Source organism: Myotis brandtii, unplaced genomic scaffold (genome assembly GCF_000412655.1).
Source record: "Myotis brandtii unplaced genomic scaffold, ASM41265v1 scaffold230, whole genome shotgun sequence".
In the NCBI taxonomy this organism is placed as follows: domain Eukaryota; kingdom Metazoa; phylum Chordata; class Mammalia; order Chiroptera; family Vespertilionidae; genus Myotis; species Myotis brandtii.
Genome location: NW_005358650.1, coordinates 6552348 through 6572468, shown reverse-complemented (window position 1 = coordinate 6572468; position 20121 = coordinate 6552348). Strand labels below are relative to the sequence as shown.

Genomic DNA, 20121 nt, shown 5'->3' with positions numbered 1-20121 from the left:
CTGAAGGAGTAACCATAAAATACATATGATCAGTGGTGTTTAATTTTATTTTTCCTCTCTTGGTGAAATTTAAAAACGTACAACTTGTATGTTTTAGTAATTGGGGGGAAAAACCACCCAGAAACATACAACACAGGATAGTAAAGAGAGTTGCTACTTAAATACTGTTTCACACTTTCTGGATATCATTTTTGATTTCAACATTATTAATCACATAAAGTAACCACTTTGCTGATATTTAGCAACTAAAATAAATCTATTTATAAATCTGGTTGGAAAATGTAAGTGCAAAGTCACTGAACTTCAGTGTGCTACATGGCTCATAGTAAAACTGTGACCACTTACAGGAGGAAATGAAACTTTAAAATGTTTAATGATGGATCAGTCAAGTGCATATCATTTTACTACACAAAGAGCTTCATCCATTTAGGAACATATAATTTTTTTTATTAAACTGATTATTTTTTTGCTTATTTATTGAAATTTACCTCTTTACCTCATCCATAAAAAGCGAGGACAAACTTCCTTTAAAGTTTGTATTTTTTCTTCAGTATTCATCCAAACAAGTTTAAACAAAAGGCGATATGGAGAGACCTGCTTTTCCATTTATGTATATCTAGTTTGGAGTATGAAATTTTAAACAAACCTGGAATAAAAACTGAAGACATTAATTTATGATAACTATACAGAAGGCAAGAGGCACAAATTCCCAGGTGAATTTTAATCGCGTCTCCACTAAGACAGGTCATTCAGAAATGAAAGACAAGTGACATTCCTTTCAGTACACAATTTCTAAATTTAGAAACAGTAATAGTTGTCATGATTATTTTATTTTCTATCTCTGTTAAGAGTGGCTCTAAAAACAGCCTGATGATTCACATAACTAGGTAAGCAAATCAAGCTTTATAAACATATGACGAATATTAAGTTGCTGGCACCGAAATGCTGTATTTGGATATAGACAAGTATATTGTTTGCCTTAAATCTTTGGATAACTTGGCTTTTAATATTTTATTTTTATATTTAAGCAGAAAGTGTGTGACGTCATCTTATGCAATAAGCTGATCTAAAGGTGGAAAATTTGTTGAAAGGAAGGAAATTCCAAGTTTTGTATGTGAACATAAATGGCTTTATGTAATAAATATGCAGCCATTAAAACGTTATATAGGGATAATACAATTTAAAACTTCAACTCCTGATTACAGATTGCCAAATCTAATCCTTCTCATCATTATCATTGGTTACATATTTATTTGCTTGAAGGTAAACTATGACCTCTTGATACTATATATTAAGGATGACATACCAATATCAACCAAGAAGGTAAAATTAACATGTAATAAATATTAAAGTTAGATGGAATAAATTCAGCTCTGTAAAATTTTGTTTTGTGTTTGCTGATAAATTTTTGCTTCTGCTCAAGACCAATTTTAGTTCAGTATGCGTGCTACACTAGCTAGAATTTAATTGATGAGTATTATTTTTATTGAGTTTTCAAATTTGGAATACTTTTGATCCCTAAAAGACCTATGCCTTTAAAAAAAAGTCAATATAATGAGCATGGGCTTTCTCTACCAGTTTCACTTATAATCCATTTCCCCCCCAGTATCACTTTTATACCCTCACAATTTCATAGCAAAGTGTCCAGATTGTGCCTTTTAGACTAATCGGGAACTTATATCTCAAACGCTATTTTGAAGAAGCGTAGAGTAAATGATTTTGGTAATCTGTAGGACAGCTGCATGCAGTGTGTACTGTATTATAACAGCACCAAACCCTTTATAAAAACCAAGCATTCCTTCCTCCTGCTTTATGGTATTGATACAGTCTCTCATTCCCTCATACTGTGTATTAATTGGAAGCACTTCATAGCCAAGGTCTGTATTGTCAATTATTGTGCGTGTTCCTTGAATGTGAAGGCGGTGCAAAACTGTTTCCAAGGGGTAAAGCATAACATCAGAGCAAAGACTGGCAGCAAAGTTAGCAATAAGTTCTGGAAAATAAGCATCCAGCATACTCTGCACTGGGCTAGTGCTCTCAGCTGGGTGGCCATGATAAGTCTTTCTCTTTAGAATTAGTAGGACGATCTTCTGAATGATGGAGCTGATGATGTAATGAAGAACCCCATGCAGCACCGTGGGGAAGATCAAGGAGAGAAGAGGAAGTAGTCGTTTGCTATGAGGCACTCCCAGGCCTATCACTCTTCCAATGCCTTCTTTAACACATTCCAAAATCCCAGTATTATCTCGAATTATCTCACTCTAAAATAAAAATGATGAAATGAGTGGAAGTTAATATTTGCTTATTTTGCCCCTACAAAAGGGCTCTTTTTAGGTTCCTTTTAAATACTAACTTGCTGACCAAAAAGGGAAAACATCAATAGCTTACAGACTTCAAATGTTACCTAGCTGTTAGATTCTTTTTTCATATGAAATTTCATAAAACAGATAGCAGTAAAGTGGAAGCTACTTTTATTGGACAAGGAAAATAGAGAAGGAGATGTCGGTGGGGACACACCTGGTTTCCCCGGCCTCAAGAAGCTCCTTAGAAATAATTTTGAAACACATTAACTCCATGACACCAAAAGAGGTAGTATAGTGCTTAGACTTCTTACAAATGGGTTTCAACCCTGCTTCCATTACTTACTGGTTATATGACCATTGGCAAGTTATTTAACTTCTCCTAACAGTCAGTTTACCATTCTATAAAAATGGAATTAGTACCACCTATGTTTTATGCATAGAGTTGCTAGGAGTATTAAGTGAAAAAAGGCCTGAAAGCCGGAAGGCACTGAATAAATGTCATTATCATCTGCAATATTTCTGCCTATCTATAATTTTGAGGATATGTATTACAAAGTTTGTGATACAGGTCAGAGTCATGGACAGGCAGAAAAGGAACAGCAAGAAGCCAATTTGGCTATAGTAAGATTGAAGAAGAGAAAGTATAAAATGAAGTTATAAAGTAGTATGGAGCCATATCATGCCACTGAGTAGACTTTGGCTTTTAGTCAGATGGAAAAATCAGATGGAAAAATAGCTGGTTTTAAGCAGAAGATGGACAAAATATAATTTAGGTTAACACTGGCTATTGTGCAAGAGAACAAGAGGGCAGGCTGAGAAACCAGTTAAAAAGTTCTTACATAATCCAGAAAAGAGATGATGGACTACCAGGTAGTAATGGAAGGGAAGTGCATCAGTTGTGCTTTTATCCTAAAATTACAGCCAATAAGAATTACTGGTGCATTGGATTTGGGTATGAAGGAGAGAAGTCAAGGATAACCTCAAGCCTGTTGGCCAGAGGAAGTAGAATAGCAATGGCTCTTACTGGGTTGGGAAATATGGATGGGGTAGCATTTTGGGGAGAAATCAAGAGTTCAGAAATGTTAAGTCTAAGGGGTAAACTTGGAGTTTACATTTTAGATGATAAAAAAAGCTTCAAGCTGAACATATCAATGTGTTTTCAGTAAATATAATACATTTAAAACCACAGAGTAAAATCAGCTCACCTAGTCCATTTACCAATCTCTGATCCTTTCCCACTCTAGTCTATTTTTAATACAGCAGCGGAAGAGATCCTAATGAAGACATGTTAGAATCACTCTTTGGTTCAAATATGCCAAAGACTTTCCATGCCCCTCAAAGTCAAGGCTAAATTATTACAATGACCTAAAATGTCCTTTATGATTTATCATCCTCTTACCATCAGTACTCATCTCCTCCTGTTCTCCCCCTTGCTTAGTGAGCTTCAACTATACTGCCCCCCTTTTTGCTCTTCAAACACATGAAATACAATCTGACCTCAGGGCCTTTGCACTTACTTTTCCTTTGCTTAGAATGTTCTTCTCCCAAATATCTAAGTAGTTCATATGCTCAGATCTTTACTCAAACGTTACCTTCTCAGTGAGGCCTTTCTGATTAAAAAAACAACAAAACGCCCTAGCCAGCTTGGCTCAGTGGATAAAGCATCAGCCTGTGGACTGAAGGGTCCCAGGTTCGATTCCGGCCAAGGGCACATGCCTGGGTTGCGGGCTCGATCCCCAGTGGGGGTTGTGCAGGAGGCAGCCGATCAATGATTCTCTCTCATCATTGATGTTTCTATCTCTCTCTCCTTCTCCCTTTCTCTCTGAAATAAATAAAGAAATATATTAAAAAAAAAAAAACCAACAACAACAAAACAAAACAATAGCTGCTCCTCTCAACCCATTAATCTTATTTAATTTCCTTGCTTTATTTTTGTTCTCTTTAGCACTAAGCACCACCTAGTATACTTTATATTGATTTTGTTTATGTTTATCTTCCCCACAAAAATATAACTCTATGAAGGCAGACTATTTTTGTCTATTTTGTTTGCTGTTATAGGTCTATAATGGTGCCTCATACAGGTTGACACTCAATAAATATTTAATGATGTTTAAAAAAAATGATCAGTTAAGGAAGGTTAACTGAAAAGGTAAAGTGAAGTCAATAAAAACCTTAATTGAATACTATGCTGAAAAGTCTGAAATTGATTTTAGGAAGTATGAGTCAGTGTGGATCCTTAATCAGCAAAAGGATGTAAGAATTGAAAGTGAAGAACATCAATCTTACACTGATGTGGAATGCAGTGACTAGAACAAGGTTTGTTAATGAAGACAACAGCTCACTAGGAAGTTCATATTTAAGGGACCAAAGAGGTCTTCAGGAGATCTATGTATGAATGTGTATTTTTCAAGGGAAGAATGTTCTCAAAGAGCTCCCAGGAGGGCAAAAACCCACTGGACGTAAAATAGAAAGAAAGAAGCTAACATAATAAACCAAGTATATGATAAAGAAGGGATGGGAATGGTAGCCTCTCAGTGGAGAGAAACAGACAAATCTCAGTTACGTTTTGGAGTTAGAACTAAGAAGGCATAATGACTGCCTGATTATGAAGGATGAAAGAAATATAAAAATCAAGACATTTCTAAAAATAAGAACTAAAGTTTTAAGTCTCTAGGGTGAAGATAACAATAATACATTAATAAGAAAGGAGATGCTCAAAAGGAAGATAATTTTCAGGGGAATAAGACAATATTGTTTTTATGCGCTGAGTCTTGAGGTGATGATGATTTAATTCACATTTTAAAGATTAGAGTCAAAATGATTCATGAGAGTGAGTGAGTTCTCCAGGATGGTGAATACAGGATAAATGCAGACAGGGTCAAGGACTATGTATGGGAGTATGGTAGAACAGGTGACAAAGAAGTTACTTAAAGAAGAGGAATATGTGCAAGAGGAGAAACTTAAGAAGACATAAAAAGATTTCTAGAAAATCAGACCAAAGAAATCAAAATGAGGCAATTATCAGGTAGAACCTGGAGCAGGAAAAAGAGAGGTAGATACTGGGTTAAATAAGCAAACAAACATAGTGAGCTGAGCACTTTATATGAGTAACTCAATTTTTACAACCCAGTTATTAAAATACTGTTCCCATTTTATGAATGAGAAAGATTTAGAAAGGTTAAGATATTTGTTTAAAGTCACAGATCTAAACAGACATGTGATTCTGATATACTTAATATCATGCTGCTTGTTTTTTCTTAAACAATCACCTTCTTGCTGTTTTTTTCCTTATTTATGAGAATATCTCATAGTGTAATAACTGTAAGCTGTAGTCCCAAACAAAGGTGATATCATTTATTTAACACAATGCCAAGTGCAAAAGCAGAGAAAAGTGTATTTGAGTAGCAAGATGTTAACTTCTGTTAACTGAAGTCAATTCTAAAAAAGAAAATAAATAAATAATCAACGATGGGGCCAGAAAAGCAATTACACGGAAAAGAGTAATTTGGAGAGAAAAGGCTGATCCATTGAGGTGTTTATAGAGAAGGAATTCATACTTATTGAAGACAAATAATATGCTAGAGGATGTGATGATGGAGATGGCAGATAGGTGATAAACAAGTAATTGGATTTTGTGTATAGGTGAAGTTAAACTATCTTCATCTGAGTTTTAAGTGTAAGAACCCAATGGTGAAAAAAAATCAATGAATTTGATGTACTTGAGCGCCACCCTGTGGTTAGAAATAATAAAACAATGTAAAACACTAGCAGAAGATTGCTTTAGCTTTTGTAGCACTTAACCACACCATAGCATCAAATGTTCCTTAAAAGGCATATTTAATAAGAATGCTGTTAGTAAACTACTATGCAGACTACCTTCTCACTGTTAGGATGATTATCATGTTTCATGCTTAATTTATTGACCTATGACAAGCCATAACCATTCTGAGTTGTGTCTTAGAAAATTGAAAAAAAAAACCACAACCCTTTGGATTTTTTGTATTCAAAGCAAGTCATAGGCTGGATTCTGAGATATCTGAATAAAGAGTATACAGCTGTCTACGGAAGGGATAAAATAAATTAAAACTAAAAGTGTGAAGTAGGTTTGCAAAGGAAATATACTTACCAGCAAAGTGCTAGTATATAATCTTTGATATGTGTGTATTTGCAAAATAAAATTTTAAAAGGATACTGTTTTAAATTTCTCTATTATACAACCAGGCATAAAATAATACATTTAATATTCCAAAAACATTTTAAGTAAAAAATGACCATAAAAAATAGCTTACCTGTACTGTTTCAATCAGACTTGCTGAATAAAAAGGCATTGCCACTATATAAGTTAGGCTGTAGAAATTAAAACAAACATCAGCTTATTGAAACAAGATACTTATACTAAACTAGAGGCTCGGTATATGAAAATTCATGCACTGGAGGGGGGGTCCCTCAGCCCAGCCTGCCCCCTCTCACAGTCTGGGAGCCCTCAGGGGCGGGAGGCGACCGGGTGATCAGGGGACCCGGCCGGCAGCAAAAGCCTCAGCTGGCCCTGGTTACCTGAGCTTCGGGTGGCCCTGGACGGCTGGGCAGCCGCCATCTGAGGTTTGCCTGAGCCTCGAGCCAGCCGTGGGTGGCTAGGGGGCTGAGGGGACTGGGGGACTCCGGAGGCAGGCGTGCAGCGGGACTGAGGGGACTGGGCGCCTCCATCTTGTGGCTTTGGGCGCCGCCATCTTTGAGGGTGGGGCAGTCAATTAGCATATTCCTTTATTGGCTGTGGGCGCCGCCATCTTTGTGACAGTGTGAGGGTCAATTAGCATATTCCCTCTTTATTAGATAGGATCTTTTAATATCTACTTTAATGTATCAACGTAATTTATATTCAAGCCTGAGTTATATTTGTAAGGTTTTCAACTATTAATACCGATAGCCTAAAGATACTTCAGAGACCTGTAACAGAAAATCTTTATTCAACAATTAGAAATGAAACCTTAAGTATTAATAATAACACAGGGACAGCCTGCAAAGAACATAGATTTTATTTTAAAGCAGTATGAAATGGAGGCTCGTTTGAGTCATTGTTTGGACCTCTACCTGCACATAGGTAATGAAGCCTATTACTCTGACACTTAAAATACAGGGTGTGGATCCATTCTATTGCTTGCCTTCTCAATGATATCTGAACAAGTTCTGCTATTATCCTATATTATTATTATCCATTCCCAGATTTCCCACCCAGCAGAGTTAAGCCAGTCTTCAATGGTAAGTGAAGTCCCCTTTTATTATTAAAAAACAATATTGTACAGCTTTGCAAAGTTGTTTCCTACCACTAATATTAGGCAGAGTAATATTACAACTTTGCAAGCCTGCAAAATATAGTTATTAAAATAATATCAAGGTGGGACTTACCTAACCCTATGGGCCAGGTCCTGGCAAGTAGTAGTTTTCAAGGTGAATGGAACATCACTAAGTAATAATGAGCTAGAATGCCCCACCAAGGGAGCCAGCAAGCTGGAGGGGGGTTTCCAATTCACAATCTTCAAAAAAAATTAAAAAGTGAAGAGTAAAATTCTAATCTACGAAAATGGTCAATGTTGTAAAATTACTGAGTGCCTTCAGGACTACGTTTTTTAGTTTGCTCATCACCATACAAATAAATTTGTTATCTCTAATTAATAATAAAATAAGAATAATAATTTTCTTGGCAACTTGTGTTTAAAAAGTTGAGGACCTCTGATAACTTCCTAAGAACACAAAGAAAAATTAGGTTTTGATTTCACCCTTTCAAATTAGAAAGATTTATTTTAAAGATAATAATAGTTCAGGATTTTTATTCCTAAACCCTGTAACTTGTCCTTTGAAATTCTAGTCCCTCAAATATTTCATTGCTCTAATTTCCTTCCGTATAGTTATTTAATAAAATTTTCAGTTATAATGCTATAAAAATTAATATAAATTTTCAATATAAATTTCACTTACGATTTCAGCAGAAGGTGTTCTCCTATTTGTTTAGGATTCCATTTATGTGAAACCTCCCTAAAAAATAAATTTAAGTAAAACAAAAGTCATGTTACTTAAAACATCTTGAATTAGCCCAACTTGCAAAAAAGTAATCAAGTTTTAATTTAAAAAAATCTATAGGAGAAATATATTCTAATGGTAAACATTTTCCTTTCTGGGACACATTTGAAACAACTGTAGTGGTTTGAAAAGAAAAACAATGTTCAAGGTATTTTTGTATTGGCTGACAGAGGAGGAAGTTATAACTGATTACAAAAATGAACATGAGAAATTAAAGGAGATATAAAAGTGATAGGTTGAGCCCTGACTGGTTTGGCTCAGTGGATAGAGAATTGGCCTGCAGACTGAAGGGTTCCCTCTGGGGCACATGCCCGGGTTGCAGGCTCGGTTCCCAGTAGGGGGCGTGCAGGAGGCAGCCGATCAATGACTCTCTCCCCCCTCATTGATGGTTCTCTCTCTCCCCCCCCTCTCCCTTCCTCTCTGAAATCAATAAAAAAATATTTTTAAAAAAGTGATAGGTTGAGTAAAAAAGAATGGGTGGGAAAGGGAAAATGTAACAAGGAATAGGATAAAGGGAGAAATAAAGCTTTAAAAAGTATGTAAGAATAGGAATAAAAAACAATAAACAAAATGAAGTAATTATATGCAGATTAATGTTAGTAGTAAAACAAGGGCTCTAAACCCTGGTCTCTGACGTGAAGTCTGCTTCTGCCTCCGCTCCCTCTCATCTCCTCTGATACAAGAAGGAACCCTGTGAGAGCAGCAGAGCAGGTATTCTTGTGTTTGTTTTACTTTGAGAAAATAAAGGTTTTCAAAAAGGTGACAGGGACATGTTCAAAAGACACAGGAAAAATGCTAGATCTGGAACCAAGGTCTAGCACTGGGTGTTTCCTGCTATTTAGGTTACCTTTGGAAACCAGGAAAGAGAAGAAAAAGAAGAGAGGCAAGCTGAAAGAACAAAAAAGGAAAAAGTTGTATCAAGAGAAAAGTAAAAAAAGAGAAAAGAATATGGAGAGCAAAAGGGAGAGTAAATGAAGAGTCAGACAGTGGAGGATTGAAGGGGAGGGGAAGGAGGAGGAAGGGAGAGGGAGAATAACAAAGAAAGGAGGGTGTAAAATAAAGAGGAGACTAGCTACTACAAGTTCCCCCTGATAAAATTAACACTTACTGCACAATAGCCACAGCAGGAAACTGAGAAAACATGTTCTATCTCAAGTAAGTGAATATAAGAAACATAAGGAGATAAAGGAATAAATATATTTTACATTAAAAAGGCAAAAATAATTAATCACTAATAATGTAAGTGCTGTAAAAACAGACTCAGTACAATTATAGCACGGGTGGTATGGGAACTTTCCTACATTTTTCTAAGAGACTGAGAGGTCTGCAGATAAATTTTTAGACAATAGAATAACCTTCTCTGATTTATTAGACCCTGGGGAACCTTCTGGGTCACATTCTGATTAATACTAGAATACTACAGGCCTGAACAACCACAGAAAAATAGAGCCGAAATGACATTTAATGATTAAGATGAAAAATGCAAAAAAAATTAGGCCTTTCATCTTACTGACAGTGACTTTATAATTATAAAACAAAATATGCTACATGGTTTGCCAGTCATCTGGGCACTATTACTCTTTTCAAGGCTATTATGACACTGATTTGAAGCATGAAACTGTTATTAACATTATGGACAGATGGGTCTGTGGCCTGTTTCTGAAAGGACAGGGCCATCTTCCCTTTGAATACAAAACTAATTATTAAGGGAAGATTATTAAGGTAAAAGAGAGAAAAATAAAATTTATAATCAATTATAAAAAATTGAGACTTTCTTCTTTGTATCTATTCTCTACTCCTTTATAAAATGAGTAAAACTTACAGCCACAGCTCTAGAAATTTAAATTAGCACATTTAAGTGCTTCAGGAAAGAGGGTAGTGTAGAAATCTACTTGTGATTAAACCTTTTTATATTTCATTATTAAATACCAAAACCTGTGTAAATACATTTAAATCACTGTTTTCACAAGCAAAAACTACCCTTCAAACAAGCAACAAAACTGAGAGAAGTGACTTGCTTTTTCTCAAAATAGTTTTCTATTTGATAGTGTCTTAATGCATAATCTATACAAAAACAATAAAATGTTTATTTTTTTTTGTTTTTTAAAATAATTCTTTATTGTTGAAAGTATTACATATGTTCTCTTCCCCCCACATTGATCCTCTCCAGCCTGCCCTGTCCCAACCCCTCCCCGATTATCTAAATAACTATAGTTAAGCAGTCTTTAATTTCCATTGTCTCTCATTTCACATGCTCAAATAGCTTCCCTCTTAAAAAAATCTTCCCTCAACCCAACCCAAACCTCTCATCTTCAGCTACTTTTTTTCATCTCTCATCACAGCCAACTTCCTAAGTTTGCTATTTCCACGTCCTAACTTCTCACTCACCTCTAAACGCACTTCAAATTGGTTTCTACCCAATTATTCCAACAAAAACAGTTCTTGCCAAGGTTCCCATGACCTGCATGACACTAAATCCAATGCAGTTTTTAGTTGGCAACTTATTTGTCCTTTCAGCAGCCATCAGGCACTCGTGTTTCTTCCACTTGATAGATGAATATACATAGTTAATGCATAATCTACACAAAAACAAGTGTCATTTTATTACTGACACTGTTCCTAACCCTTTAATACTCTCACAGGACCATATTCTTTTTCTTCTGTGAACAATCTCAACTGGTACTTAGTTATTCATTAGTGGGATTATTTTACTTAATGAATGTCCCTTATACTAGACCTAAGGTACTTTTTGTTTCTTCTCATTGTATACCTGATTTCTAGTACAGGACCTAGAACATAGTAGGTGCTCAGGAAATATTAGCAAATTAAGTAAATAAATTAATTAATGAGTGGGACTTATTACCAAAATTATCCAGATAAAATACAACAAAGATAACCTCTCATGTCTTCCTAAATATGATTCAAAATGTCCACATAATCTGATGTGTCTGTATGTCTACAGAATGAGAAAGTTTCATAAAATTCTGTGCCTTCCCATTCCCATTTTTTTTCCTTCTCAACCTGGAGTGAAAGTTACTACTTCATCTGTGCTTTAGAGAAGTGTCATTACTTGCCTAAGTTCCCAGAACTAAAAAGTGGTGTAGGCAGGACCAAAGGTGTCTGACTGCAAATGTAGAATTCTTTACACTTTACCATACAGAAATTCCTGAAATTTGTTAAATTTTTATAAAATTTTGTGTTTCTGGCAGAACTTCAAGAACATTTGATGACAAGTACTAACTTCCCATTTTATCTTGTGATATAAAAAGCAATAGGGTGAATAAAGTTAGCCAACATCATAAATTCAGATTTTTAAAGTATGATGGGAAACTTGTCGCTGGCCAAATGTTTTGTTTTGTTTATAACATTTAGCAAAGCTGTGTTAAAAGAACTTCAAGACTTTCAAGACTATACAGTCCTTGAAAGCAAACACTGGCAAAAAGCCCACTATCAGTCTCGCCTGTCTTCATTTTCTTCCCTAGAAAGACTGAATCCCAAGATTGAGATGCCAGTTGACTGTACCGGCAACAACCTCACTTCCTTGTCAACCCAAAAAATTCACCTGCCTGGGGCCACCTTTGGATCAACAAACCATTCAAAATCTCTTTTTTACACTGTACTAGGATAGAATGAACCACCACAGTAGCTTCTGAGGCTAGTACATTTCTATCACCACAATTACGTTAGCAAACCATTCAAGATCTTTAATGCTATCTCTGGGATCTAGTGTTGATAGGGAAAAATCACAAGATTCCTACCAAATAGCACTTACACTAATTTATGCTTTCCAATATTATCTATTAACATTCCTTTCATATATTCCTAGTAAGGTTTGCATTCTGTTACACATAGTAGCTGTGACTGTCCCAAACATATACAGTTGAACCTGGTTCTCGAATGTTTCCCATCTTAAACAATTCACTTCTCAAACCAACAGCCCTTTCAATGATGATACCTATATGATCAGTCACTGATCTCTCAGGCGACAAAGGAGAGAATGCGGGAGTATGAGTCATTTTACCACTAAATCTCACGTTAACATCTCAGGAAATTATGCTGTGAATATTTGTTGTTGTTGTTGCTGCTTATTATTATGAAATTTTTCATTTCTTTTTTGTTAAATTTTCACTTACATTTAATGTCCTTTTTGTTTTTAAAGTGTTTACTTATAGATTAATCAGTAATTAAATATGTACTGTATATAAGAAAGGTTAAAGCAGGGAATCATTTGGGGATCTGGAACAGATTAATTCAATTTACATTATTTCTAATGGGAAAACATGATTCAGTTTTCTAACAGCCTTCAAGAACATATTAAGTTTGAGAACCTAGGTTCCTCATTCTTTTCATACTTTCCCTCATTCTTCTTTCACCAAATGACCTTGTATCCTGTTTCAGAGAGAAAACAGGTGCACAAGTAAATTTACCCATTTCTCTACCCTCTCCCTTCAAATGTATCTAACAATTCCAATTCACCTCTCTTGGCTTCGATGACATTACTGTTCTACAGTTTGCTGCTATTTTCAATGAGTTTTGTGATCATCTCTTATTACTCCCCTCAATTACCTCTCCTAATACACATACAGGTATGGCACACATGTGTGCACTCACACATTGCCCAGGATTCTGTGTTTGGTCCATTTCCTGTCACTTAGTCTACATTATCGCCTTTGGAAATGCATCCATCCTAATGTTTCAACTGCTGCTTTTATATCACTACATTCAAAGCTATGCCTTCAGCTTCAAATTTTTTCTAAGACTCTGACCCACGGTTCCAACCACTTATTAGACATGTTCCCCCTAACTGTCTTGCAGAAATCTCAAACATCATCTATTGAAGGTTAAATTTCTTATCTTCTTTCCCATTCCAACTTATTCTCCTTCATGAATTCTTCAACTTGATTCCAATCTAGAAATCTCAGTTACTGATGACAACTCACTCTCCCATATGCCCATTCCCAATCTATCACCAGTTATCAAATATACTTCAGAAATGTCTCTCCAGCTCATTGTTTTCTATTCTATTCCACAGTTTAAACCCTTCTCAATCTGGCCTACATTAGTGACAGTTCTGCACAAGTCTTTTTTCCCCCCCCTAGATTACTGACAGTCTACACCATTCTTTTTTCCCACACTATCACTTGAATATTATCCTTGATCAAATCACCCCTATGTTAACAAAAAGAAACAACAACTAACACCTTCGATTCCCAATTTCACAGAGAATAAAACCTAAATCCCTTACAAAGGCATTGCCATGCTTCAGTTTAGCATCTTAACCTCGTTTCCTTCTATTCCACTCCATACATGCTCACTATTCTTAGCATAAGACACTTATTACCCAGATGTTCCAACCTCCAATGGGCATGCTGTCACCTCTACTCTGAATCCTCTCCTTCTTTGCCAAGTCAATTCCTGACCATAAGTCAAGACTTAGCTCAGATTTCAGTTCTTTTTTGAAATCCTAACAATAACTCTATGCAAAGTGTCCCTTGGGCTCTGAAAGGGATTTAATTATAGCACACGTAATGATGTACTGTAATTTGTTTACATGTGTCTCCTTCATCAAACTAGCTACTTAAAGAGCAGGAATTGCTCACATACTCGTGTTTATTCCTTAATTGCTAGTTGCTGACACACAGCAGCAGGAGCTGAAAGACATATCTCAATAGATACTATACAAGGAAGCAGTTATCTTTATCATATGCTAATTCAATAAGATAGCAATTAAATTTATTTTCTGTTTCTCCTCTTAGCTACTTCAGGCAAGTCAAGTTTTTAAATTCAAGGTATTATTAGAAACTATATTTTGCTATATTTTAAATATGACATTAATATTGAGAAAATGCCAAAAAAGGTACCTTGGTAAAGGTGTGAATTCACTAATTATTCCTTCTGCTCCAAGTGTGACTCCCTGGACAATAAATGTACTTCCCATTCCTTTCCAAAGGGCCCTTGGTCCCTACAATAAACAAAATTTATTGTTATTTTCGTTAATTGGTAAATAAGAAACACCAAAAAAAGGGACTTAATAAAACTTGATATTGAATGTTTACTGATATTTCCAATGAGACATTATTTAAAAGGACATTTTAGTGGAAAACTACAACTAAATTAATTTCTAACATTATTTTAATATTTTTTGGTAGCCTACATTTAGGCCAAGATGAACATTCCAATTAATTGAGTATCTCTAATACTGATTAAATACCACTAATATTTAATTAATTTTGGCAAAGGTGTAAATTCACTGATTATTCAGTGACACCAAAAAGATGCCATTATCATGTTACATTAGTTTTAGTACAAGAGTTAAGATATTTTTATTAACTAGATTATAAGAAATTACTGTTGCTTTAATTATTACTAAGGCAAAATGACACATAAATAATTTTAACAAAATCTATACACTAATTCTCACCTGAGTTTTGTTGAAGCTGTACATAATATTGATGACTGTAAATGGAGTGAGATGATACTGTCGAGCATGGTAATTAACCTTTAAAAAATATATTTCATAATTATTTTCTATTATTGTTTTGCAAGAAATAACAAGGGTAAGAAAGAAATACTGTGGAGTCACATCATAAACAAAAGTTCAATTCTAAAGTCAGCATAAATTACACATAAGCAATGCAAAATTACTCTTAAAAGTGCTTTAAATAACTTATTAAAAGTAAAGTACATATGGTTATATAAATATAACCCTGAAAACCAATGCACAATATACACAATAATATAGCATATGTAATAGGGCCTTTTGGTTTGATATTTTTGTTTCCTTAAACAGTCAAATTACATTTAGTGTGGCAAAGCATTCAGGAACCACAAAGAACTCAGGAACAGGAGATATGTGTCTCCCAATGGTTAGTATTTTCCAACTCTAAGTTATAAACAATTAGCAAATCATAAAGTCAGTAAAGGGGGTCAGGACCAATACTTAAGTGAAATAATTCTTTAAAAGTATTAGGATGCAGCACATATTCCAGTCCCTTCTCATTGGGATGTGGAGACACTCAACCACTGAGCCACTCCAGCTGGGCTGAGTTCTGTACTTCAAATCAGAGTTGGGATTATTGCATAGGAAGTATATTTACCTGACATTGGCGGCGTAGAACAATGCAAGGATGAGCCAGTACATTTTCTGTAAAGAGACTATATAAGAATAATTTATAAATATATGTAATATAGCTAAAATTTAATTTATAACATATATGTATTTGAAATAAATTTTGTTTGAAGAATCATGCATTATTTTGTTTCCCATTCTTAAAATAAAAAAAAAATTAAAAAATATCATGTTTACAAATCATTGTACCAGTAACAAAATTCAACATGAAAAGAATTAAAGCCAGATTTGGAAATTGATAGTCAAGGGAAACAATATATAATACTAACATGTATAATATAAAGATGAAACGACATTTCTGTATATCTAATATGGGAAACTCTTTCCCTAGACAATTTAAATGACCCTTTCAATTTCTTTCAGATGTCTTATGCACAAAGTTCCTATCAGAAGAGCTATCTATTTTTCATAAATCTCATTCTATAAATTTTGTTTTTGATGTACTTTGCGCTTAAGTTATAGGGATTTCAATGACTATGTTAATTGATTAGTATTTTATGTACAAAATAGTTCTGAAAGTATTTACCACTAATTACAACTGTGGCTTAAGTACTAACAGTAACACATGCCTGCATGGCTATGCACACATCTACACACACACATATATATAGATGCATCTATCTATCTATCTATCTATCTATCTATCTATTTAGATAGATAGATATGCCTAAGCGACTGTCTGACCAGTAGCTATGATGCCCAATGGCCATTAGGGGGCAGATGCTCAACGCAGGAGCTGCCGAGCTGTGGTGACTTGGCAGCTGCGGTTCTCAGGCAACACACCCAGAACCAGAGAGGAGCGAGCCCGATTCCGGGGTGTGTCACCCAAGAACCACCCTCTCACAATCCGGGACCCCTCAGGGGATGTCGGAGAGCTGGTTTTGGCCTGATCCCCGCAGGCCAGACCGAGGGACCCCACTGGTGCACGATCAGGGCCAGGGAGGGACTGTGGGAGGACTCCAGGGAATGTCCAGCCCATCTCGCCCAGTCCTGATCAGGGCCGGCCGATCAGGGCCAGCCAGCCAGCTGTGGAGGGACTGCGGTAGGTTGGCTGGCCAGGAAGGGACCATGGAAGGGTTCCAGAGTGTATCTGGCCTGTCTCACCCAGTCCTGATCGGCCAGACCCCAGCAGGAAGCTAACCTACTGGTCGGAGCGGCTGCCCTCTGGTGGTTAGTGTGCGTCATAGCAACTGGTCAAATGAATGGTTGGACACTTAGCATATTAGGCTTTTATTATATAGGATGATAATGACTTTTAAAGTATAAACGGTGAGGCTGAAGAAAAATTAACTACAGCACAAGGAAAACCTTAATACACAAATTTTATTTCTATTGATATTAACATCCTCAAGTTTAATCATACAAATAAGGTCATTTTTTCTCGATTAAAATGTTTAAAACAATGACTTTTGTTAGCATATATCAGCCTTTGTGCAAGTTCAGTATTTTTGAAACAGTATTCACTACAGGTCACATAAATCAAGACTAAAGGTTTTTCTAATACAAAATAATCATTAAAAATCATTAAAAATAAAAAATAAAAATGATGCTCATTAAATGCTGATTATAACTGAAACCTAGACTCCATGTTGATAAATATCTTGTTATAATTCAATCAAAAAAAAAGATTCAATGTAAAATGACTTGGTTTTTGGAGAAGAGATAACATTAGAATTAATGATTTACTCTTTGGATAGATACATATGAAAGGTGTAACAATATTCCTTAAAAATTATTTTGTGATTATAAAATTTAATGACTATTCTCTGTCCTTACTGGGGGAAAAAATTAACTGATAAATTTTAAATAATTTTTTCTGCAAAATATTATTCAATATTTAATCTACTGCTACAAAGAATCAATCTAAAGGGAACACTACTAATCATTTATTATAACATTAAAAACTATAAATAAAAATTAAAATTATTTAGATAGAACATTACCTTGCAAGTCCAATACCAAATCCAGCAAATCTACTCAACTGTTCTAAAATAGAAGAAATAAGATTACTCATAACCAATATTTAGATTTACTGTAAAAAACAAAAAAAAATATTTTCTTTTATTAACACGATATTCATTTAAAACCAGGTCCCCAAGTCAAGTCCTGATAGGGGCCAGGGAATTCATTTGAATGAGTGAAGAACTCTATTGGGCTTGTGGCAAGTTGCAAGGCACAATTGCTCTTCAGCTCCAATTCATTGTTGCAATGTGGGACTGTAGGCTCAGGGTTGGTGTCTAAGCTGTGATTTTTCTAAAAAATATTATTTTTATGTGGTATCTTTTAATAAAAAAGATTGGCAACTATTTTAAAAAGCAGTAAAACATTATGTGGGCCAAATCAAACATATCTGCAGGTAGAATCTAAGGGCTACCAGTTTGTAACTTCTGACTGCAAACAACATACAATTTTTTCTGTAGAAAGCACTGATACGTACACCAACAACTTTACCTCCCATATTGTAAAATTAGTCATTCACTGTTAGTGGTAGAGAGCATCTATGTTAAACCAACAGTCACAAGTAAAACACCATGAAATTATTAAATTGAAAGAATAATCAAAATGGGCAATAAAGGGCTCTCAATCTCTTTTCTCTCTCTTCTCTCTTCCCCCCCCCCCCCCCCCCTCAACTCTGCTCTTTTAAATGAAGCAACACACTATTTCCTTACAGTCAGAACAAGACCATGTAAACATGTCCCTGAGGACATTATTTGGTTCACCCTTATTTTGAAAAATGTATAAGCGAGATAGCTTTTCTTTGCCCAAGTTAAGGTATTTTCCTCCTTTCAGCTCTTTCTCCTTTTTGTGTGTCCCGATCATCCCCTAATATTAACAGAAAATACGGTATTTTCTGGAAGGTATTAGGAAGGTTTATTATTAACTGTATAATGCTCTCAGGCTTCTATCCACCTTGCAAAGTAGACTCACCAGCCTCTTACTGCTGCTAAAAAACAACAGCCCTAGTTACATTAAGAGCTCCTCCTCATTGTAACCATCAAAGCATAAATTATGAAAAAATAATCTAAACTTTACTGCCTAAGAATGTAACTATGTAGCAAGTATATATGCATTTTGAATTATTTCATTTATAATTTTCCAGTACTCCTCTTGGGACCAACAGAAAGAAAACCAGACAGAGTGAACAAGCTAATTGCATGACACTAAATCACTGGTCCCCCTCCACATCATTTGCTTATCATACTGCATTTAAAGTCTATTCCTCATAGTTATCCCAAATCAATCTTATTATACCTGCAAGTCAAAATAGAAGAAATGAGAATAAAACCGATGTTTAAAATATATTTTCTATTCAATGATAAATATACTTACATTTATATCTATATATATAAAAGCCTAAGCATACAAACGACCAGTCGACTGGTTGCTATGACGTGCACTAACCACCAGGAGGCAGATGCTCAACACAGGAGCTTCCCCCTGGTGGTCAGTGTGCTCCCACAGCCAACCTCCCGCAGTCCCTCCCCCTGGCCGGCCAACCTCCCATGGCCCCTTCCCCTGGCCAGCCTCCCTGGGCCCGCCAGCAGGAGGGGCTGCAGGAAGTTGGCCACCAGCTCCCATCAGGACTGGGTGAGATGGTCCCAATCGGCTGGATCCCCACCTGTGCATGAATTCGTGCACCGGGCCTCTAGTTTAATATAATCTACTATTCTAACAATTTCAGGAGAATGGGAAGAGGGTGCCATTATTTCCATTTTATGAATAAAAAAAGATGTTGAGAATATCTAAATCACAAAGTACTGCAATTAAAAGACAGGTCTTCTGACAATCCTTTGGAAAATAATTATGTCTTGAATTCAAAGTCTTATCTTGAAATTGTATCAAGTGATTTTTGCTTGTTAGAGGAATTTTTAGGTCAGAAAAAAAAAAGCAGAAGGTGGGTATATTTCTCAATTCCATAAATCTTTACAGAGTTCCCATGGGGTATATGAATTTAGGATCTATAATTCATGTAAATAGAAAAGTGTTACTAGCCCATTAAAAATAAAAAAGAATAAAATTACAACTTCTCTATGTATTTCAAGTGAATCATTTAATATGAGTGAGGCTCAATTTATATTACCATTAAGTTTTAGCAGAAGAAAAGGGGAAAGTATAAACATTTTCTGTTCTACCAAAAAGGGGTTTGATGCCAGAGGGTATTTTGGGGCTTAGAAAACAGACTCAACTGCTTTAATTAAAAGGGAAAAGGAAGGAAACAAATATTTGCTCCACAATGTACTGTGCATCACTCATATCTCATTTTATTTAACCCTTAAAAAAACCCTGTTATTCTTCTATCCACCTTAAAGATGAGAAAACTGAGGGCTCACAGACGTTTACACCGTCTCTCAGCTTTTAATACTGGTAGAGCCGGGTTTGAGCCCAAGCCTGTCCATGCTGGAAAAAAACACACACAATACTCTGCAGAACACAAAGCTACAATGAACCACATCAAGTAAATGCAGTGGTCACTGAATTAGCTAAGACAGGTGTCTTTTTTTTGGAAGTCATCCCGGAGAAAACATTCGTGCGAGGACGAGAGAGGAGGCCCGCTTCAAGGGCAGAGGGCGCGGGGAGGGCGCCGGGTGTAGCGCGCGATTAGAACCCGAGGCC

At 35.6% G+C, this 20121-nt stretch overlaps 1 protein-coding gene across 1 annotated transcript; it reads right to left on the bottom strand.

Moving 5' to 3' along the window:
- Positions 1-467: 467 nt before the first annotated feature.
- SLC25A46 (solute carrier family 25, member 46) lies at positions 468-17542 on the bottom strand. Its single transcript, XM_005866448.2, has 7 exons — positions 17451-17542; positions 15476-15533; positions 14800-14877; positions 14240-14340; positions 8277-8333; positions 6593-6650; positions 468-2261 (listed from the first exon to the last, which is right to left on the bottom strand). The coding sequence occupies exons 1-7, from the start codon at positions 17519-17521 to the stop codon at positions 1683-1685; spliced, it is 1002 nt and encodes a 333-aa protein (XP_005866510.1). The 5' UTR covers positions 17522-17542; the 3' UTR covers positions 468-1682.
- Positions 17543-20121: the final 2579 nt, after the last annotated feature.